The sequence below is a fragment of the Bemisia tabaci genome, chromosome 2 (assembly GCF_918797505.1).
Source record: "Bemisia tabaci chromosome 2, PGI_BMITA_v3".
In the NCBI taxonomy this organism is placed as follows: domain Eukaryota; kingdom Metazoa; phylum Arthropoda; class Insecta; order Hemiptera; family Aleyrodidae; genus Bemisia; species Bemisia tabaci.
In genome coordinates this window covers 32,686,075-32,710,315 of record NC_092794.1, presented here as the reverse complement: position 1 = coordinate 32,710,315, position 24,241 = coordinate 32,686,075, and the positions used below count along the sequence as shown (strand labels likewise).

Below are 24,241 nucleotides of genomic sequence, written 5' to 3'. Positions count from 1 at the left end.
ATTCGAGCAGAGTATCATTGCAATTTCTCCTGGCTCCTTTCTCTTTTTCTTTGTCAAATTATTTCTGAAATTAATAACAATTTAAATTCTTGAATGGTTTTCTCATTGCACGCACGAAACGTTTTCAATTTTATGCCCCGAGGAATAATCCTTCCAAATGTGACAATTCTTAATTTTGCATGAACATGAATCATGAATCCCTCTCTAGGTACCTTTTTGGTTGTGAGCTTTCTTTTATGATTCTCTCATCACTGAGGGCACAGTGTGCCTGAAACGAAAAGATGCTCCTTACTTTGTTTACTATGTGCATTCCTATCCAGACAACATATAAAATCATCTTGGTACTTACAATTAATCTTTCCGTTCATAAGGAAATGGTACACAATAAAATTTAGTTGTGATGACACAAATTTTCTCAGCTGCGAGCTAGAATTTTTTGATGCCTGGATTTTGGGTTTGAGGCGTTGCTGCACCTTTGCATGGGCTCCGTTCGGTAAAATATTTGGCACAGAGTCTACCTAGGAGTAGTACTTTGAAAATATGAAACATTCAGTAAAATCCAGGTGGGGCCGGAAAAGGCCCGAAACGATACTCCTCCTTTAAGACCTTTATTCACATACCTACCTAGAAAGCTGAAATATTAGGTGTTGTTAAAAACCCACTAAGGTATATTGTAGAAACAAAATTTCAAGCAAGTTGCATCCTCTTACCCTTGAAGGGGCTGAAACCTTAAAAAATGGACCTCCCTCTGATGCTATGTTTCTTAGGCCGTAATCGTCAAAGAGGTGTGTTATGTTCAGAGGTTATGTTCTGAAGGAAAAACTTCGTATACGTCCCTGCAGATAGTTGAGTAGCTATTAGATTTGCTTTATTTTTAAATTTTGAATTTTCATGAATGTTTTCTACATTATTCCTATTTCTTTCTTATTCTTTGACTTAAGACTTGGACATATAGCAAGGAAATCAAAGATTGTTTTAAGAAGATAAGCATACTTGATTGTCTTGAATTCATTTTGAACATTTTTAAAATAAGAAGGATATTGGATGATTAGGGCTCGAGAATAACTGTAGACACGGATATGTATTATCACATTTTTCGAGCTCAGCTCCCTTGAAGAGCCCTGATCTGCAATCCCCTCAGAAAAAAAGTCATTTTTTGGATCATCTAACGCAAATGATCTTGTAAAACATCTTAAGAAATAATAATACTCTCTCAATCTGCAGTGACAGTTTATCAAAAGAATGGGAAGGTTATTATTTTTTTATTTAAATTTACCTACTCTTATTTCATTTACTTTATTTTGATTTTGATTTACATTCATTTTTCATTTATATTTATTATTGACTTGTACTTTTATTTTATATTTATAATTGTTTTTATTTATTTTCATATACATTTATTATTTACATTTACTTTTATTCGTAATTTACATTTACTTTTATTTATTATGTACATTTGCTTTTATTTTATTATTTACATTTCCTTTTTTTTATTTTTATCATTTTCTTGGCCAGTTTTTGATCAGTAGGTGTATCCTTAATCAAAACATCTGAATAAGTCAGCACTTTCCAACAGCTTTTCATTGTTACATTACCTAGGAAGTGTGCCCAAGCTGTGAGTACGAAAGAGGGAATCTCAATCTAAAATTTTGACAAAAATTAAAAGTAGTCTCACAAGGGGAGGCTACCGATTGTCCACCTCAGATCGGGTTCAAATTTGGCAGAGAGGTAGAATAGGTTAATATAAGAACCCGTATTTTTTTTTAGGTGCCAATGCCCAGCCGTTTTTGAGTTATGAATTTTTGAAGTTGCCGTTTTTTCGTGTCAGCGACGCGCTCAATTTGAGCCTACTGTGCGCGCACCTTTTAATGCGATCCGAATATCGGCATAATCATGTGAGACAGTTGGCCAAGCGGTAGCGCGCTCGCCTGTGGTGCTGCAGGTTCGGAGTTCGATTCTTGTTACGTACTCTTCATTTTTAAAATTGATTATTTTGTTTTTTAATCGCTTCATCACAAGAAATTGTAAGTCACCTTGTAGACGTTATGATTCTAATTATTTTTTATGTATATTTTATATTTTATTTTTTTTTAATGAGTGTTTGACAATAAAGGAAAAAAACATAATTAGCATCACAACGTCTACAAGGTGACTTACAATTTCTTGTGATGAAGCGATTAAAAAACAAAATAATCAATTTTAAAAATGAAGAGTACGTAACAAGAATCGAACTCCGAACCTGCAGCACCACAGGCGAGCGCGCTACCGCTTGGCCAACTGTCTCACATGATCATGCCGACATTCGGATCGCATTAAAAGGTGCGCGCACAGTAGGCTCAAATTGAGCGCGTCGCTGACACGAAAAAACGGCAACTTCAAAAATTCATAACTCAAAAACGGCTGGGCATTGGCACCTAAAAAAAAATACGGGTTCTTATATTAACCTATTCTACCTCTCTGCCAAATTTGAACCCGATCTGAGGTGGACAATCGGTAGCCTCCCCTTGTCAGTCTTGATTTGGCCTGCTGGCCACATATTTTGCTCTCTTCAACAACAACTTAAACAACACTTAACAAATACACAAACACTTAACAACAAGTATTAAACAAATTTTCATAAGAATATGTCAGTTTACTGACCATCTTGGCATTAGTTGAAATTTACTCCTTTTGAAAAGAAGATGTTATTAGTTCAGTTTTTTCTATAATTTTATAAGTTAATTTCTGGAACACATCGCATAAGTAGTATGCATAATTTGTATGAAAATACTAGGGGGCTCGCCCCCTGGCCGCTACGCGGCCCAACCCCCTGAAGGCGCTCCGCGCCATCAATGGGCCACTTCGCAGCCCTATTTTTACCCTTTTATCAGTGTTAGTTTTATTTTTCCCCTAAAATATTACGATATGAGGTATGCTTTACTTTCAGAATAAAATAATTTTTGGTTTTGATGAATAAAGAAAAAAAAATTTTTTTTTTGAAGTCAAAAGAACGCGTTTTGGAATGACTGCTTGATGAAATATCGCAGTAAAACAACGAACAATGATAATCAGGTAATAATTAAGATAGTCAGGAATCGGGGATCGAGCCCACATCGGGATCTATGTGGACGCATCCGGCGACGTCTTAGACGACTCGGCCACCGCTCATATGAGGACAATTGGCGTGAATCTTGTGTAGATAAGTATAGAGCTGATGCGGAGGCAACCCAGCTACTGCGCAACCTCCTCGACCACTGCGCATCCTCCCGCGCACAGCGGTAGCAGTCCCGGAGCATTCCGTAAATTCTCTCAATTTTATAACGTGTTTATAAAAAAAACCTGGGTCCTATTTCCAAAATCTGATTAGAGCGAGCTCATTTAGGGCCTACTACCTGTCGATTTACGCAAGAATCATAGAAATCGGCCCGGTAGAACGCTCAAACGAACTATGACAAAAAGTATAAATTTACATTGTTTAAATGGGAGAATTCGCAACTTTACCACTTAATATATAAAAACCTGGGCCATATTTTGAAAATCTGAAAAGAGTTGGCTTATCTAGAGACAATTGCCCGTCGACAGCCGCAAAAATCATTAAAATCGGCACGGTAGAACGTTTGAACTAAGCGTTATCAGTTACGCAAAATTAGGAGGTCTTGGAGCTTATATATATGAAGTCAATTCTAGAGAATAGCCATATTTTAAAACGCTAGTTTTGATAATTTATTATTCCTCTTAAACCCTGTTTATAAGAGTCTCCTCTCTGAATCGGCGCTATTAGATGGAAGAATTATTATAGATTCAATTGTAAAGCGGACGAAATAACAGTATTAATGACTATAGCCTTATTTGATGGAGCCTCAGCCAACGCACCTCCAGAGTAGGATGCTGCAAATACATCCTATCAAATCTTAACGAGGCTGACAATGAATCTTCACAACTTTCGCAAGAAAAATATAACTTTCGCCACTTTATCATCAGATGTCGTTCCAAGGATATTCTTCATTCCTCTTACAGACATTGAAAGATATTCAACCCCATTATGTCGTTGAAAATCCTACGACGATGAACAGCATCGATGGATGTAGAGTACCCTTATAGGCAAGGTATGGCCATTTCTTTGCCGGTTACTCATTGGCCGCGAGAAAATAGGCGAATACGATGTTCTTACGGCCGTAAATTGCCGTAAATAAACAAACAAGATGGCTGTTATCAGCAAGCAAGTTTGAGGTTATGCACATCTTACATCCTCCTATGATAAAGGCGAAAGGCGATTCAATAGTGTTTTCATGTGTTATTCGAAGATATGCTAGTTTAAATTGTTACTGCTGTATAATTGAAATGTTTTTCAAATTTTAGCTTCTTATCAATATTACGGTGAGTCGCCATCTTGTTTGTTTATTTACGGCTGTAAGAGCATCATGAAGCCTAAAAACTCGTCGACCAATCAAAAAGGGGCACAGTTATTCTGCAGTAAAAAGATACGAATGGCCATACTCTGTCTACAAAGGTACTCTAGAAGAATGCATGTCATTGAAAATCCTACGACATGTTGTTAGGAATTCTAGGATGATGAATGACACATATCGTTGGTCATCCTAGGATAACATTCCTCTGTCTTGCTGCTGCGCAGTTCTAGGTGATAAAACACTCTTCAGTTTTGTCCACATTTCTTTACTGGACTTTTTTTTCATGTTAATCAATGGACGAACGGTACATGTCATTATGCTCACTATCATCTGTAGAGCCCCAAAATCCAATGTAGCAAAAGCTCTCTTCTCTGCACGGTGCTTTTCTAAGTTAGTTTTTGTAGCAGTTGTACATACGTTGTCCCAAAAGTACTGCACTTTTTTTTTTTTTTTTTGGACGAACAGTAGCAGATATCAAAATGCGGTTTGTGTAGTCTTAAAGACCGAGCAATTACCAATAAAACAAGACAAATTCGAGCTCTCTAAGTTAAAAAATGACCAAGTTACAGTGTTTTGAAAATGACTTGTAGAAGAGACCCCTACAGGATTTTCAGCTTCTTTTCTGGAAAAAAAACAAAGAATTATGGCTTCAAGTGGTTTTATTAAATCAATTTTGCAGAATCTTACCAAGATCACTAGCATTTACTCTTCTTCACTGGATCACTGGACACTAGTTTCCTTCTCAAAATATGTTCTATCACTTGCCACACAGCGCCGCAACCGTTCTTCCCACTTCTTCAAACATGTTTTTTCCAATTCCTCTTGCCTGATGTTCTTTAAGAAAGTTTCAACAGCTCTTTTTATCTCGTTGATGGAGTTAAACTTCCTGCTTTTAAGCCCTTTTTCAACATAGGGAGTAACCAAAAATTGCAGCGTGAAAGGTCCGGGCTGATACTATGTTGCCAACTTCATTCGATCGCAACGATTTGTCTGTAGACTTTTTGATTAATCAAATCTTTGTTTTTTCCAGAAAATAAGCTAAAAATCCTGGAGGGGTCACCTCTACAAGTCATTTTCAAAACACTGTAACTTGGTCATTTTTTGACTTAGAGAGCTCGGATTTGTCTTGTTTTATTGGTAATTGCTCGGTCTTTAAGATTACACAAACCGCATTTTGATATCTACCACCGTTCGTCCAAAAAAAAAAAAAAAAACCTGCAGTACTTTTGAGACAACCTATGTAGTCAGTGGTTTGGAGGGATCTTGAATTCCTTCGACGACATTTCTCATGCCAATCCATTTTTGCAAGATGACCTCTGGGAACTTCCAGTCGCACCACTCTCTTTGGCTCTCTGGTCTGTCAATTTCCAGTTCGATTTTTGTATCCATAATGAATGGAACAAATTCGGAAATCAAGCATTTGTACTTATCAACATTGACACAACATTAGCAACAACAAGTTTCACGAGCGTGTATACCCGACTGAACCGAAACGAAGAAATAAGAGCATGCAAGCGCGACTGGGCCTATAACTTGATGAAATAATAATAAGTACCAAGAATTACTTACATTATTGAACAGTTTATTAATTCTTGAGACTAGAATTGCATTCGGAGGCAATGACGATAACGTTATGTTTCTTTTTCCTCCTTTATCGGGTTGTATCAGCATAGTACTCACTTTTACTTTTTCACCCGATGCAAAAAGATTTCACGTTTTTTTTTTTTACTTTTTTTTTACATCGGGCGAAAAAGGGAAAGTGAGAACTATATTATAAAGACGATAACGCCAAACAGCATTCAAAACCGTACTAGAACAAAATGTAGGAAACCCTGGAGGAAAGGCGGTACCTGAATGGCTGCGCATTAGAGCAGAAAATCCAACTACTTCGACATTTTTTGTAGGCAGTTTTTTCATAAGCAAGTTCATGTTTCATGTAAGGCGGTAAACCGGACATATTTTATTTTTCATACTGGCCATCAAATCAACGAAATGTATAGTGTACGTCTCTGTAATTGTGGACTGCTCTTATGAAGGAAAAATTATAATAAAAAAAAAATACTGAATTTATCGTTTCTCATTTGACTGCACAGCTGTCTGCGCGCTCCCACCCTCCACTATGGCGACTGATGCAAGTAGCCTTAACCTACATCATCGTGTTCTCTGCGTTATTCTCTCTCTTCTCTCACAGTCGCTCTGCGTATACTTCTCATGCGTATGAATATTTGTTTCGAATATATCTCCATATGACGAGCGGTTATTTTACGTCTTTGCAGTTACAGTGAGACTTATCTATTTTAGTATTTCTTTTGATTGTTTCTGTTATTTATGTTGTTTCTTTCCATCTCTTCCAGGATTGGGGTCAGCCTGTGAATACTGCAATGGATAGTTTAACTGCTGCGTTGAAAAGCAACATCATACCAAACCAAGAATATCTGTTGCAAGGCAGTGTCCTAGACGCAGCTGTGGAGGTCCTCCTCCATCGACTCAGAGGTCTTTGCGACAATGTTGACTCCGGGCCTGAAACATTTCATGATCATGAAATGTGTTTTAGCATTCGTAAGCTGAAATTTCACCTTAACAATTTGTACTCGTCTCAACATAGTTGCTCATATTTAATTGAATCACACTCAGTTTTTTTTAATCAAAGAGGAAGACTCAAAAATTAAAAAGCATGGAATTGTCTTACCCTAGTAGCCAATACATATATGATTATGTTATTCTGGATAATTGATATCAAGAGAGATCAGGGGAGCCCCATGACCATGAAATTCGGGTCTCCGAGTGTCAATGACATGTTCTGTGGTGGAGGCCGTGAGCTAAACCGTGAAGTTCGTTCCTCTCCGTCTGATACGATACTTGCCAAATATTTTCGCTCTCTGACAATACAGGGTGGTTCAGACCACCCGTACCAGGCCTTTTTCTCGGTTGTTTTAGGTCGTACGAAGTCGGGGACCGCGGGGTTGCATAGGGAATTGACCCCAAGGAATCCGAATTTCGTGGTCCCGTGGTTCCCCTTGGGGGGTAAAGGGGGGTCACGATGCTAAAAGTCACGGTTCTCGACCGAATTGCGGATTGATCGCATCAGAATTGAAAAGCACGGAAAATTTCACGTGAAATTGACCCCTAAAAATCCATATTCGGCCCATCCAAGGCCCAAAAATGACCCCCTGAAGAGGGGGCCAGTACCCCCCTCCATAATGTCTCTTGGTCTCAAAATTGACGTAGATTCTCCAGAAAAAGATGGTTACCCAGATAATCAACCCCAAGAAATCCAAAGGAGGGGTATCGATAAGGGCCGATTTTGGCCCCACTTCAAAAAATCATCTGAACCCATATTTTAAGTACCCTAGGGTAGGTGCATTCTGGCGCAAAATATTTTTGCGATTGTGCATCGTTTTCCTGCCAAAACAGCCGACTCAATTTTTCGGCTGAAAAATGGTTTTAATTTTACGACGAGCCCAAAAAAGCTTTGTTTCATGAATACGAGAGGTTCACACACGTAATTTTTTGCGTACTTTTCAATGGAACAGGCGAAAATTGTCTAAACCCACTTTTAATAACCCTTTGTTGCACGGAAATTTTTTTTTCATTTTTTTTAAAAAAAAATGTTATGGTTAAATTTTAATGATAAAGATAAGCACAAAAAACGCTGCAAAAATTTTTTTCATCCCTTCTCTAAAATACTGTAGGGGTAGGAAAAGTGGTAGAACTGTCATACCACCGCACACTCACCTTCCAGGTTTCTCATTGTGCGGTGGTATAATTGTGATACCACTTTGCTGACCACATTGGATTTTAATATATAGAGTACATTTGTATGTATGTATGATTTCAACTTTCTAATTTTAGTGATATCGATTATCACATATATCATTTTTGGGTCAGGTATAGGAGGGGGGGGGGGGGGTTCCAGCGAGTGGAGAACGGCAGTCAAGATGAAAATAAATAAATAAAAAAAAAGTCAAAATTTAAATTTCAAACACTAGCAAAATTTTTTTTAAATGAATATGAAAAAGGTCAAAATCCAAAAACTTTGTGACTACACAGAATTAGGGTGGAAGGAATGGGGGAAAAGAAGAAAAAGAAAGGGGGTGTATATTTGAAGTTCTAGGGGAAAATTTTTTGTGGGAGGGGGGGGGGAGAAAAAAACTAAAGAATATTTGTGGTCAATAAAGAGTGGCATGTGCGGTATCATTTTCTGGGTCATTTTGGTAGTAGATTTAATGTATGAAGTCAAAACAGCCCCCCCCCCCTCCACAGTCAAAGATACTGCCCCGAATTCAAGATGTCTGACTTTGGAAGGCAGGAGGGTGCATTTTAAAAATTTTTACGTGATTAGACAAGTGAGATATCAATTCTTATGAAAATTTGGTCCAAAATTTCATATAAGAAGTCATAATAGCCCCCCGGTCAACGAAAAAGCCCCAAATCAAAGATGGCGACCAAATTTGAAAGGCAGGAGGGTGCATTTTTTAAAAAGTTTACGTTATTGGGCAAGTGAGGTATCAATTCTGATGTAAATTTAGTCGTCGATTTCATATGTGAAGTCATAAAAGCCCTCCAGTCAACGACAGAGCCCCAAATCCAAGATGGCGGCCAAATTTGAAAGACAGCAAGGTGTATTTTTTAAATTTTTACTTGATCAGACACCTGAAATATCAATTCTGATGTATCTTTTTTCGTAAATTTTATATGTAAAGTCATAAAGGCCTCCTGGTCAAAGGGGGTACCCTAAATCCAAGATGGCGGCCAAATTTAAAAGGCAGGAGGGTGCATTTTTTGCAATTATAAGTGATTAGGCAAGTTAGGTATCAATTCCAATGTCACTTTGGTCACCCACATCATATATAAAGTCATAACACCCACATCATATATAAAGTCATAACACCCCCACCAACCAACCCCCCCCCCCCCGGTCAAGGAGGGTGTCCCAAAATCCAAGATGGCGGTCAAATTTGAAAGGCAGGAGGGTGTATTTTTTAAATTCTTACGTGATGAGGCATCTGATATCAATATCAGATATCAATTGTGATAAAATTATTGTTGTGAATTTCATATATGAAGTCATAAAGGCCTCCTTTTCAAAGAAAGTACCCTAAATCCAAGATGGTTGCCAATTTTGAAAGGTGGGAGGGAGCATTTTTTGGATTTTATGTGATTAGACAAGTTAGATTTCAATTCTTATATCACTTTAGTCGCACATTTCAAGCATGCAGTCATAAAAAAAAACCCCGGTCAAAGAGGGTGCCCCAAATCCAAGATGGCGACTGAATTTGAGAGGTAAGTAGTAGCTTCACCCTTCACCCAAAAAATAAGCTTAGGACAAGGAAATGTCGGTTCTCGAGTGACATTGGGATCAAAACTTGAAACGGGGAGAAAGATTTCCTCGAGATGGCACAGAAAATTGAGTTATCTACAAAATGCTGTGTGTGCGGTGGTATAACTGTCATACCACTTTATTTCAGCTCAAAAAATCGACCAAAATGAAAAATCAAGTAAAAACTGCAATGCACCTAGTAAATTACGGCTAGTTAGATTAGAGAATCACATTTATCTAAAAAATAACACCTATTTTTCACACATGACTCGAAGAAAAACAATGCGGATCCAACATAACCTAAAATACCGGGTTTTCATGACATACAATACGCTGTAGCCATATCATTTTGTAAAAATGAATGGTCATACCATTTAGCAACGATAACTAGAGGTATATTGGACCCAATGATTCAGTAGTTGAGCCCGCTCATCACATTGGCAGCGCTGTAAAAATTAAAAACCGAAGTGGTATGACAAGTGTACCACCGTGCAACGAAGGGTTTAGGGGTCATTCTAGATATTTTCAACGATTTTTGGGGTTTTTTGGCAATTTTTCACCTATAACTAGAAAACGGATGATTATACAACAAAAACGATTGCAGATTCAAAAAGAGCGTAAAAAATCCGTCAGAAATCATTGGTTAGACATTTTCTCAGCTTAAACTGTCAACACGAAAAACAGCTCTAAACTTGAGAAAACCGAAAAAACTGCATTTTCCACGATTATTAGTCTTCATTTACACCCAGCACAATTTTGCCACATCACCAAAATTTAACAGATTAAAGTTACATACCAGTACATGAAACACGCCAAAAATTACGGTGTGGAAAAATTGCGCTCATAGTTAAAAATGGACTTTTGTTGAATGGAACCATCCTTGAATAAAACATGAAAATTCGCTAACTCTCCGGGAAGATTCGCCAATCATTCATGGGATACCTGTATCCGGGTAATTTGTTGCGTACTTTCGATTGGAACGAGTGAAAATGGTGAAAAATCATGTTAAGTGGGCCATTCAGAGAATTTTTCAAGATTTTAGGGGGGTTTTGGGGTTTTTCTGTGGGGGGGGGGGGGTTAGGGGTTGTTGGGGGGCTTGGGGAGCATTTTTTGTTTGTAATACACCAAAATAATAACAAATTCAGAAAGAACGCGAAAAATTCGATAGGATTCGATACTTGACACTCTCTCTCAGCTTGGACTGTCCACACGAAAAACGGTCTCAAACTCGAGAAACTGGAAAAAACGGCCTTTTCTCCAGCTCCCCAGTCATAATTTACATCCTGGTCACTTAACAGGTTAGATCGTTAAGCAGTATACAAGGTGTAACAACTAAGTGACGACAAACTTCCAGGGGTTGTTCCATGGCTCAAAACAAGCAGAAAAGTTCCGTACCAAAATCCTCTACGATGCGTGGTTCTCGAGTTTCGGGGAGTTCAATTTTTGAAAAAAATACCGCACGTGTTCAGATATGACGTCACAGTGGCTGTCCTAATTGTCGGAACCGAAAAAAATTGTGGTTTCGTAAAGTGCTCATCAATAGCTTAACAAAAGGTATTTTCGTTTTTTTTTTTCGTAAAACCCCTCTTAATGGAGTTATTGACCGTAAAAAAAATACCGTATCACCGCACGTCGCAAATAAAGTTGGTTAGGACGTACGGTAAAACGGTATTTTTTTTAACGGTCAATAACTCCACTAGGTTTTATTGAAGAAATACCAGAGGGTGGTTCGGGTGTGTATGCAGAAGGCAGATATAAGGCCCTTATTTAATTTTTTAACTGTAATGCGATGTATTTTAATACTAAGTACACAGTTTGTATATGATTGTTCAGAATAAAGTGACTTGTTTAATAATGAAAGGAATAAATGAATGAATAATTATAGTAAAAAAAAATTTAAAAATATATCTCCATTAGAGGGGGTTTTACGAAAAAAAAAAAAAAAACGAGAAAACCTTTTGTTGAGCTATTGATGTAAATTATGACTGGGGAGCTGGAGAAAAGGCCGTTTTTTCCAGTTTCTCGAGTTTGAGACCGTTTTTCGTGTGGACAGTCCAAGCTGAGAGAGAGTGTCAAGTATCGAATCCTATCGAATTTTTCGCGTTCTTTCTGAATTTGTTATTATTTTGGTGTATTACAAACAAAAAATGCTCCCCAAGCCCCCCAACAACCCCTAACCCCCCCCCCCCCCACAGAAAAACCCCAAAACCCCCCTAAAATCTTGAAAAATTCTCTGAATGGCCCACTTAACATGATTTTTCACCATTTTCACTCGTTCCAATCGAAAGTACGCAACAAATTACCCGGATACAGGTATCCCATGAATGATTGGCGAATCTTCCCGGAGAGTTAGCGAATTTTCATGTTTTATTCAAGGATGGTTCCATTCAACAAAAGTCCATTTTTAACTATGAGCGCAATTTTTCCACACCGTAATTTTTGGCGTGTTTCATGTACTGGTATGTAACTTTAATCTGTTAAATTTTGGTGATGTGGCAAAATTGTGCTGGGTGTAAATGAAGACTAATAATCGTGGAAAATGCAGTTTTTTCGGTTTTCTCAAGTTTAGAGCTGTTTTTCGTGTTGACAGTTTAAGCTGAGAAAATGTCTAACCAATGATTTCTGACGGATTTTTTACGCTCTTTTTGAATCTGCAATCGTTTTTGTTGTATAATCATCCGTTTTCTAGTTATAGGTGAAAAATTGCCAAAAAACCCCCAAAATCGTTGAAAATGTCTAGAATGACCCCTTAAAAGTGGGTTTAGACAATTTTCGCCTGTTCCATTGAAAAGTACGCAAAAAATTACGTGTGTGAACCTCTCGTATTTATGAAACAAAGCTTTTTTGGGCTCGTCGTAAAATTAAAACCATTTTTCAGCCGAAAAATTGAGTCGGCTGTTTTGGCAGGAAAACGATGCACAATCGCAAAAATATTTTGCGCCAGAATGCACCTACCCTAGGGTACTTAAAATATGGGTTCAGATGATTTTTTGAAGTGGGGCCAAAATCGGCCCTTATCGATACCCCTCCTTTCATGGTCCCGAAGCTCCTCTAGCTCCCCTTGGGGGGTAAACGGGGGGCCCAATTTTAAAAATTGGGGCTCCTTTCCGAATCGCAAATTGATTGCATCCAAATTGAGGAGCAGAACACTTTTACATCTTAAGTGACCCCCAAGAGTTTTAATTGACCCCCCTGAACGGCAGAAAGTAACCCCTGAGGAGGGGGGCTTCGCTCCCTCCAAAAATTACTCAAGATTCCTCTTTGGTAGCAAAATTGACGTCGATTCTCCAGAACAAGAAGGTTTCTGCCCAAAAGGGCGGGTAGCGGAGGTTAGGGACCATGAAATTCAGAGTTCTCAGGATCGATTACCTGGAAAATCGTCTTTTTCTGAAGAATGGACGTCAATGCAGCGACCAAAGAGGAATCTTGAGAAATTTTTGGAGGGGGCGAAGCTCCCCTCCTCAGGGGTTACTTTCTGCCGTTCAGGGGGGTCAATTAAAACTCTTGGGGGTCACTTAAGATGTAAAAGTGTTCTGCTCCTCAATTTGGATGCAATCAATTTGCGATTCGGAAAGGAGCCCCAATTTTTAAAATTGGGCCCCCCGTTTACCTCCCAAGGGGAGCTAGAGGAGCTTCGGGACCATGAAATTTGGATTTCTCGGAGTTGATTATCTGGGTAACCATCTATTTTTGGAGAATCTACGTCAATTTTGAGACCAAAGAGACATTATGGAGGGGGGTACTGGCCCCCTCTTCAGGGGGTCATTTTTGGGCCTTGGATGGGCCGATTATGGTTTTTAAGGGGTCAATTTCACGTGAAATTTTCCGTGCTTTTCAATTCTGATGCGATCAATCCACAATTCGGTCGGGAACTGTGACTTTTAGCATCGTGACCCCCCCTTTACCTCCCAAGGGGGGGGTGGGGGGGTTTCGGGACCACAAAATTCGGATTCCTTGGGGTCAATTCCGGGTAACCCCGCGGACCCCGACTTCGTACGACCTAAAATAACCGAGAAAAAGGCCTGGTACGGGTGGTCTGAAACATCCTGTATATAGATGCGCCGCCGCGCCGTGACGCTGCAAATCTCCAAAAAACTTACATTGATTGGAAGAACCCTGCACCGACCATGGGGGTCAGTGACTCTCTCTAGAAGTCGATGAAACTTGAATAGATTGATATAAAGTTCATAATTAAGGGAAAGCTAAAAAATAAGCTCATTTTTGCAAGTAGAAGCCGAGATATTCACAATTGAATCCGGACTTTTTTCTATCACGCCGCAGCATGGTGGAAGAATTCCGAGTCCCTTCTCCTCTTGTCGTTCGGCGTTCTCGATCAAACCTCACGCGTTGATAGATGCTTATGCGCTCGGCCGATGCGAATGCCGTACTCCCTCCCTCTCACCGCATCTGTCAATTCTGTTTAAGCAACTACATTTCAGATTCAACCGGCCGGCGGCGAACGCACGGGGATTCAAAAAGGGTATACGTGAGAGGTACGAGAAGGAGAGAGCTCCATATCTCACAGCCCAAACGGAGCTTCCTAATGAAGGGAGTGAGTGTAAACAATGCGACATCGTAGTTACCTGGTGAGGAGAGGGGGTTTCCTGGCTGAAGTGCTCAAGCAAGGTAAGGCGACGCGGAGCCCCCATTTACCTCCGCCACACGGAAAATAGTCCGGGTTCAATCGCGAATATCTCGGCTTCTACTCGCGAAAGTGAGCTAATTTTTTGGCTTTCTCTTAATTTTGAACTTTATATCAATCTATTAAAGTTTCATCAACTTTTAGAGAGAGTCACTGACCCCCGTGCTCTGTGGGGGGTTCTTGGGCGAAAACAGGCTGATCCGCCGGTTTTAGGCTGTACAATGACCTTTACTGAAGGAGGTACCTAGGAACCTATTGTAAATGAGAAAATCACTTATTCGACCCATGGGTAGGGGAGAGGGGGTTGAGGGTCACGGTGGAGCCGATTCATTGGCGCCGGTGCACTGCGCAAGGCATTATGTGCTAGGGTGATCCACTCTGGGCAACTTCGGAAAATGGACAGAGACGCTCCCTAAAGTTCCTCTCGATCCAAAAACGATACATGCTACACAGTTTTACTCTCTGATAACTTTAAGACCTGCCATCGTGAGACCGATTTTTGGAAAAATTGCTGAAAAAAGCAAAAAATAGAAAAAAATACGAATATTATGAAACTTCACAATGTTAGCAAAAAATCAGCATTGTACCTTACTCGTGTTCGACCAGGCCTCGAAAATACGAATTTTAAGTTTCAGACACATTTGATTTCCCTGAGAGAGACTGAAAAATATCCGAAAACAGTGGAAACTGCAATTAATGTAAAATAGTCAAAACATATTCCGGCTCGAGAATTTCTGATGGCTGCCGATAAGTAGCAGTGTATTCAATAAAAAGATCAAATGATAACTTCCTGAGCCACAAGGTGAGCACTATTGCATAGAGTCAATTGAACTTCCCGTAAATTAAAGAATAAAATGCATAGAACTTCTTTCTGTGAAAGGAGTTAATTCCCTTCAATTACAGGGGAGTAATTGCCGAGCAGATATTCGTTTCAATCTCTCTGAAAAGATGGCTTTGAAAGGGCCATAGTTTCACAAATATATCACCAGAAAAAGAAATCATTGACCATCGAAAAGTGGACAGACCTGGAACACACTGGCAGCCATGTTCACTCCTATCCCAGAAAACATGGGATTTTCTACAAAGCTCAGCAGTTTTAACAGCAAAACCATTGTTGCAATGTGCTTATCAGTGGGACAGTTAATTTACTTTTCAAACCCTTGAAATATCGTTATTCTATTTGAGGAGGTACGGCAATGCGTAATAAGGGGCAGGGAGCTCGAATATGCGGGTGCGGAGTGCGTACCTCTCTTATCACTTAGGCGCGTGAAGCCTTGCGCGGTGCCTATGAATCGGCTCCGCTGTGATCCCCGGCCCCCCCCCTCCTCATGGTTCGAAAATGTGACTTTCTCATTCACAATAGGCTTCCGAGTACTTCCTTCAGTGAAGGTCAAGTTATTTTTATTTGGGCGCATTCTTTACCCGGAAAACAAAGTACCGCGGCAGAGCCCATTTTCGCCCCATTTAAATCAGTGTAATTTTACTTTTAGTTTCAGCCTCACGACGGCACGTTTTAATAATTGTCGGAGAGCGAAAATATTTGGCAGTTATCATATTTGGATGTAAAGGAACAAATTTAGGTTTCGCGGCCCATTTTCTGAAGTTACCCAGCTTGGGCCACCCTAAACCCCCCCCTACCCCTCCTCTGAAATTTCCGATGAGCCGAAAAGTAGCTCCTATTAACTTATAAGCACCCCCAAAATTTCGTTTTGAAACCAGCATGCGTTCAGAAGTTAAAGAGGGCGCTCAAGGACTCATCGCACACCCTGTATGAATCCCTAAGATGCTTGTGTGAAAGATAATCAGACATCTGAACGAGATCAAGTCCCTTCCCCTCGCAAAAAACTTTTCTTTTGGTGCTGTCTGAGGATCACGATGATCCAACCCAGGAGGATCTTTTTTAATTTATCCTTGTTAGTGAGCTAATTTAACAGTAAATCATGAACTCCAATGCGGATCATCACAGCAATCATGTTCCGAGGTCTTCCAAGAAGCCCTCCCTGAATGCAACGTAATGTTTTGGAAGCCTGCTTTGCCATGACTGTTTGCATGTTTTCTTTTACAACTATTCTTAAAACCAAGGTAAAAATTCTCTCTTCCTGTAAAGTTGTGGAAACTCTCTGAAAATGCATCCAAATAGGAATAAAAATCTTCAACTTGTTATTTCTGAAAAAAAGACAACAGTAAAACCTAGTGCCCAACACAGAAACTACTCGCAAGTATTAGATATGTAAGTTTTAGATACTGTATTTAGGTAAGTATCTAATACCAACTGATTGTGGTGGACGCACAGGTCGTGTTGGAGTTTTCTAGCCAACGTGCGTAAAAAGCTCAGCTTAAAGCTGAAATCTCATTACAGAGGGAAAAAGCTCACACACAAGCACAATTTTCCCTCAAAGAGATATGCTGTTTGGAGCAACACTAGTTACGTCCATTCAGAAAGGCAACTGCAGACGCGTTTCGGCCTCGTTGGGCCAATCCTCAGTGCAGTGCAGCCTCCTGAATTTCCTGCTACCAAGCTCGAGAGGTCGTGAAAACCACGGATAATCCAATTGGATAACCATTTGGATAGTCGCTCACCAGATGGCGCAAGTTTACTCGCCGCCGCGTCCGCTTGCCCAAGTCTCAGGCTGGTTTTCACGACCTCTCGAGCTTGGTAGCAGGAAATTCAGGAGGCTGCACTGCACTGAGGATTGGCCCAACAAGGCCGAAACGCGTCTGCAGTTGCCTCCCTGAATGGACGTAACTAGTGTTGCTCCAAACAGCATATCTTTTAGAGGGAAAACTGTGCTTGTGTGTGAGCTTTTTCCCTCTGTAATGAGATTTCAGCTTTAAACTGAACTTTTTACGCACGTTGGCTAAAAAACTCCAACATCCCAAGTATTTAACACTGCTTAAAATAGATATTAATATGTATTAATAATGGTGTTCACTTGGTAAATATCTGATACTAGTAGTTTGGCTACTAAGGTAGCAGTCCAGTATACCGGAAATCTTCATCCTTAAATGTAATTGTTCAGCCTCTGTTTACAAGCCAAGCGGATTGCCTCCTCCCATTTTGATGTCTCTTTACCTGTGAAGGCAGGTTGTGGAGTATTTCATTTTTTCAAGAATGGCCTCTTGGTTGTCTCGCAATTTTTTATTCTTGTTTTTACTTTTCTAAGACAAAAAATGCCTTCAGTGAGTCAATTTTGAATGTACACATTAATGCCAGCAAATACATGGAAAACATAAAGCCAGATAATCCGAAGAAATTGCCTTTTTATAGTGTTTTCAAAATTGTAACTTTCATAAATGGAAATTGTCAAACAGTTTGCTCGCAAGTTTTGAAAATTAAGATCTTCTTCACATGATAGGGAACAAAAAGCTTCATTAGTTCTCAATTTGAATACATTAAGAAAACTTCACTCGCAATGTCAGAATTCTGAGAAGGCAGATACATTTTGGGCTCTGGCTCTTCATCAGTCCAATGTCAGTGAAATGCATTGATGAGACAGGTCCAGAGCGCATCTGCCATTTCAAAACTTCTATGCTGCAATTTTCCCTTCAAACTTTTATTGTTCACTTTAAAACTGCTCCTAGAAAGCTTTTTTTTTCTTGTTTTATTTTTCCTTCAATTATTTGATAATATTAGGTGCTCATGATAAAACAAAACTTAAATACTCCCTCCAAGTAAATTTAATTGTTTCTATCTTCTTGAAATAGGTGGAACGAGTCCACAGCCTTTGCTTTTAAGAGTCCGAAGAGCACTAGATTACCAAGATATGCCATGGCAACTGCGCTACATTGGACAGTCAGAATTGGGTAATTTAATTTTCATGCAATTTCTCAACTGCTCAATATTTAACACCTTCCCTACCAAAGTGTTCTTGCATGATTGTTCCTAATGAGCCAAAAAAAGCTAAAGAAAACAACCAAATACAAAAACGTCAAACCATAGTTTCTGTCAATGGCCATGACGCTAGTCTCAAGTTACAAGGTCGTTCAATAGTGCTGTGTCCACACTATTGTTCCGGGAAAACAAGGCCTGAAAGTTCCAAAAATTTTCAATGAGAGTAAAAATTTTTTAGCTCTAACGAGTACTAACACAAGACTGAGAGGAGAGAGATTGTTCAGCTCAGGCAGGTGCATTGGAGTGCGTTTCTTAGTGTTTTTTTCTTGCCAGTCACAAGATTACTTGTGCGAATAGTTCTGCATTAAGTTCTGTGCAAGACATACAGATAGCATCTTTATCGCACTGCAGAGCAACGAATACGCGTAATACAAAATGCCAGTCTTTGTGATTACCTCTGCAAGCAACCAAAAAATGGTCGTTCTGACTAGCCTGGCTATTAATTCGTAAAATAATAAAAATCAAAATGAGTAAAGTATGACAGGAGACCGTAGAAGCAAAATGAATATTACAGTTCTGATAGATATTTTTTGATTTTCATAGAATATAGAATCCAATCCCAAAGAACCTTAAAGTCTTGTCCTAACTGTGTCTCTGTGTCTGTGTCCTGTGTGTGTCTGTTGTCTGTGTCTCTTCTCTCTTTTTATGTTGTTATGGCCAAAGACCAAATGTGGTGCTCTAGGAAGTGGTGGCCTTAAGAAGGGCGGTTGGAAGAGGCAAGCCAGCCTGCTGCATGATATCCGCATGCTGAATGAAGTGTGTGATTCGTGAGACTGGAGAAATGGACGTACCATTTCTTCGCCTCAACTTGTACGTTCAGCTTTCTGCAGACTTCAAAGTGCACTTGGGCTCACACTTTTCCGTGTCTGGTAGTGTGTTCTTGCTTCGCTAGTTCGGGGTACCCTGAAACCACGTAATCAATCGTTTCATCGTAGCGTCCACACAACCTGCACTTCGTTATGCCAGGGATGTTACAGATTTTGACACTACGGTACCGCGTTGCCAGGGCTTGATCTTGAACTGCTACCATCAGGCTCTTAGTCTCCCCTTTCAGGTGACCGTTCGTCAGCCACACTACTGACTTGGCTGCATCTATTTCTTCCTTTGCAATCATTCTGGGATATTGTCCGTGCATAGGCTTCTGCTTCCATTTCTCTTCTAAGTTGTGGCTGATCTTCTTCGTAGATTCCTTAGTCCTCTTTTCTGGTCCAATAGTCGCTCTGTGGACAGCATTCTCCTCTGCAGAGTAATCGTGGGCCTGTTTTCCGATGGACCCTTTGGCCGGGGCTTTTTGATCTTTTTCCAACACCATCCTTATATGAGGATCTTCTGCTACTTTCTCTTCTAAATACCCTCTGTTTCATATTTATCATGTAGGACTTGAACGCAGCTTCTACTCACCTTAAGCCTCTACCTCCTTTTTTCCTTGTCACGTAGAGTCTGTGAATTTCCGCTGATGGATGGGTGATGCAGCTAGTGAGTGGTCAGCGTTTTCTGTGTTTTCGTTTAAATACCATCGTTGAATTCTGCTTTGGCAATGTATGGCATTTTGCTAAGCTAAACTCCATACATGTATCCTTACTGAACCTTTTCACCTCTCTCAACTGCACTTTCTAGGTCTTCTTCCCCACCGGCGGTGGGGTAGGCATCTCAGAGTGTTCGAGCTTCAAATCGGGACCGGCTGTCTATGTACTCCTGACGATCGCTAACAAGCGTGAAACCGGTAGTGGCGCTGACAACAGGCCCGATTTCTTTACCCACACCCAACTCTCCTCAAATGAGGTTCTCGCTAGTATGGAAAAATCCATACAAAAAATATTCGTGACCGATAACTCATAAAAAATTGCATTTTATGAAAATAAAACAAAAATAAATTAAAATAAATATAGATAAATAAATAAATATATCATGCATTTTATAAATATATCGTACTTTTTTTATGAGCTACATTTTTCGACTCAGGGCTTCAGGATCGATGCTCTTTGAGCGAAAACTCCCGAAAATTACGAGGTCGCACCGTCTGCAATTGGTAGATATTTCATCGAAATCTACTTAAAAACAAACGAACCTCGAATGGAAAATTGCCAAAGCCCTTTCTTGAGTGCGCGTCAACCCCCTAGGAGCGCCGCCGCGGGCCGCGATGCTCACCGCGCCTCCCCGACTCGGAACGCGCATCGCTGCCGCGCACTTGCCTGCTACTAGATGTCTGAACATCAGTAATTCACTTTGAAGTAAAGTTGACGGTTCATTTTTAGTGCTCTAAAGGTGAAAATGATGATAAAATAAACAGTAACCGTGTTAACTGAACTATGGTGGAAATTTCGTATTTGCGGAATTTTGCTCATTAATATGATTAAGAATTACAAATATGAGACAAATTATTATCAGTGTATAACTTACCAGAACAGGGAAGGTGTTTCCGCGTTGAACTACATCAGATTTCTTAATTCATACATTTTAACTGATCAATCCATTCCATTTATTTGAATTTATAATATAACACTAAGCACCTCATGGTATGATTCAACACTTGAACTTTTGGAATCGAAAGTAAATAAAACAGTTGAATTTCGAAAAGTAGTTTTCGTTGAATAGTAGTTACACTAAGTACCCATTTCCGTCAAAGGTTCACACGATTATAATCTCTACAATGATTTTAAAAAAAAGCAACCGAGAAACGGACTAGTGGACGAATGAGATTTTTAAACACGAAGTTTATCACATATGCAAAAACAAGATCTCAAACTGTAAATGTCTCAAAATTTAAAGTCGCCTTTGGTATATGATTTTGGCATTATCTTCTGCTGTCAAAACGTTTCGAAGCTCAGGTAAGTTATACACTGATAATTTGTCTCATATTCATAATACTTGACCATATTAATGAGCAAAATTCCGCAAATACGAAATTTCCAACACAGTTCAGTTTATACGGTTAATTACTGGTTATTATATCATCTTTTTTACCTTTAGAACGCGATGCGTATTGCGGGTCGGGGAGGCGCGGTGAGCATCGCGGCCCGCGGCGACGCTCCTAGGTGGTTGACGCGCACTCAAGAAAGGGCTTTTATGCCTTTTCCGTTCGAGGTACGCCAAAATGGACGGAATTTGCGCGCAACGCACACGTTCTTCTTCATTTCAATAGGAATTAATACTTTTTAATCGTCCAAATTCAATTTTTCAAATTTCAACTCTTTAAGCCACGGTGCAAGGGTCTAGGGCTGGTTTCAGGATCCCAGATTTTTTGAGCTTATTTTTAGCCTTTTTGGTCTCTAAAAATCATGATGCAATCATAGCGCCGCAAAAAGGCAGTTTTAGCGCTCCGCTCTACTATGTAGGGATCCGAAATGCTTTAATCAATAGTTCTGCACTGTATCTGATCCTGGTACCTTCCAGTTTGCTGTTTTACCAGTGACGCTTGTTACCTCTGCCTCTGTTATTTCATTCCACTACAGCTCGAAGTCTGATCGGAGCTCTGCATTCCACTCTGCATCTTTATTATGCTCCGCCTCATTTATTATTATTATTCTCATTTATCCTTTATTCACTTAATTTTTACATTAAGGTACAAATCAGGTACACCTTGTTGCGGGTTTTTCTCATTATTATACTATGTCTTTTTTCATGCCGTGGCGGTTAAATTTTAGGTTGTACGCTTTGGTTCACCGGAGGTAATCCATACTTCTAGGGGAAACTTCAATCAATGACTTTCCTTACGATGTGTGCCATTTGAGAAGGACTGTTTTCTGGAGCGTTGTAATGTTGCGCTTCCCTGGGATTTCTTCAATATACTTTTCTGCACTTTTTGGGATAGTTGCAGTTCCTCCAATGATGGCAAGAATAATTCTTGTCTTCATCTCCCACATTCTTTTTACCTCTATTTCTAGATTCGTTTAGAATTTTTAGAGAATATTTCGTAATTTTCTCGGCTTCTTTTTCACTTGGTTGTAGTCCGAAAGAACAGCTATGTTAATCAACAGACAGATGTTTAGTCATTTGTCCTTGATGATCAGATCTGCCTTTTTTCTTTGTATGTAGTGGTCTGTGTGTACTTGCATGTTCCTTATAATTGTGACATCCTCAGACTCTGCACTGGATTCTGGCTTGTATTCAAACCATTTTTCGACTAGTTTGATGTTATACAGGGTGTACCAAAAGTCCGTCCCACCCCTGCTAACTTTTGAACGAATTGAGCTAGGGTAATGAAACTTTGGGAATGTTCCTATCTCAAATGCTCCTATCTTTTGGGGGGGGGGGGGTCAAAATTTTGGTTCCCCCTCAGGGGGGGGGCGCGGGGGGCCCCCAACTTTTTTTTTCAAATGGCAACCCCTATCTTGTGATACCTCATTCGAAAGAGCATAAAAAACTAAGAATTTTGGCGCAAACCGCAGATCAATATCTTAATTTTTGACCGAGTTATGATAGGTCAAAGGTCAAATTTGACCTATTTTCAAAAAATCATAACTCCGGTTCAAATTATCGTAGAGAAAAAAATAAAACGGGAAAATTTACCAAATTGTGTCCGCTTTTAGTAAAAATTGCAGAAATCACTTCGCTGTAATTTTAAGGGGGGCTCGGACCCCCAAATACGTCAATTCAAAGGTCATTCAATTTTCCCGCGAAAAAAGGCAATGTCTCCTAGATTTGCCTCCACATTATCTCAGTAAGGTCAAAATTAGTTCAACATTACGTTGGCAAGTCCCCAAATTTCGGGAAAAGTTAAAAAAAAACGAAATTTAAACGGTCAAATTTAATCACCTTAAATTTCGTTTTTTTTTTTAACTTTTCCCGAAATTCGGGGACTTTCCAACGTAATGTTGAACTAATTTTGACCTTACTGAGATAATGTGGACGCAAATCTAGGGGAAATTGCCTTTTTTCGCGGGAAAATTGAATGACCTTTGAATTGACGTATTTGGGGGTCCGAGCCCCCCCTTAAAATTACAGCGAAGTGATTTCTGCAATTTTTACTTAAAAGCGGACACAATTTGGTAAATTTTCCCGTTTTATTTTTTTCTTTACGATAATTTGAACCGGAGTTATGATTTTTTGAAAATAGGTCAAATTTGACCTTTGACCTATCATAACTCGGTCAAAAATTAAGATATTGATCTGCGGTTTGCGCCAAAATTCTTAGTTTTTTATGCTCTTTCAAATGAGGTATCACAAGATAGGGGTTGCCATTTGAAAAAAAAAGTTGGGGGCCCCCCGCGCCCCCCCTGAGGGGAACCAAAATTTTGACCCCCCCCCCCAAAAGATGGTCCCCTTTGAGATAGGAACAGTTCCAAAGTTTCATTACCCTAGCTCAATTCGTTCAAAAGTTAGCAGGGGTGGGACGGACTTTTGGTACACCCTGTAGTGTCTGCATACATTCCAGTGCAGATGTAGTAGGGTCAAATGAGATAAAAAAAAAAAATCCCAGATTAGGGGGAAAATTCCTACACAAGCGATTTTTGGCGAAGTTGCTGGGCCTGGAGAGGCACAGGCTAAACGTCCCCATTGATACCATTTGTGCTTAGCCCCCCAGCCCCCCCCTCCAAAGCCCCCCAAAAAGGCTAAAAAATCGGTTTTTCGGCTTCATCTCAGGAACAGTTGGAGATGGCAAGTTGCGTTTATTTGGGAAAATGTTCCTCATCACATTCTGCAAAAAAAAGTCTCCTTTGCTTTTTCTTCTCCAGGCACTCCTTGACCCTCAAAATAGCCGCCCCGCAGGGGCGTCATAGCGCGCTTCCTCACTGTAAGGAACGCATAGGTGCGGCTCTAGACCGCGCTGCCAAGCCGTCGAGTATCGCAACCTTCTCACCCCGTCACCTTCTATACATGCCTGGAATTTACATGATATGCAATAATTATGTACTCTTACCTTGTTTGCTATGCAAAATTTTGTTTTCAGTCAGTAAACTTTTATGCTTGAGCAATAGCCTGTGGGCGAGGTACAACTAGAAGGAAAGGAAACATATTTCGATGACACTCTAATCCTAATTATCGCCCTACATATTTGC

At 39.8% G+C, this 24,241-nt stretch overlaps 1 protein-coding gene across 2 annotated transcripts in view; it reads left to right on the top strand.

The window, feature by feature from the left end:
• The window catches only part of MED18 (mediator complex subunit 18), a 46,700-nt gene that overhangs the window by 8,660 nt on the left and 13,799 nt on the right, over positions 1 to 24,241 (top strand). For both annotated transcript variants that reach the window (XM_072297192.1, XM_019045160.2), the window contains exons 2-3: positions 6,743 to 6,947; positions 18,056 to 18,154. In XM_072297192.1, the coding sequence (XP_072153293.1) occupies positions 6,743 to 6,947; positions 18,056 to 18,154 (304 nt within the window). The remainder of the gene's footprint in view (positions 1 to 6,742; positions 6,948 to 18,055; positions 18,155 to 24,241) is intronic.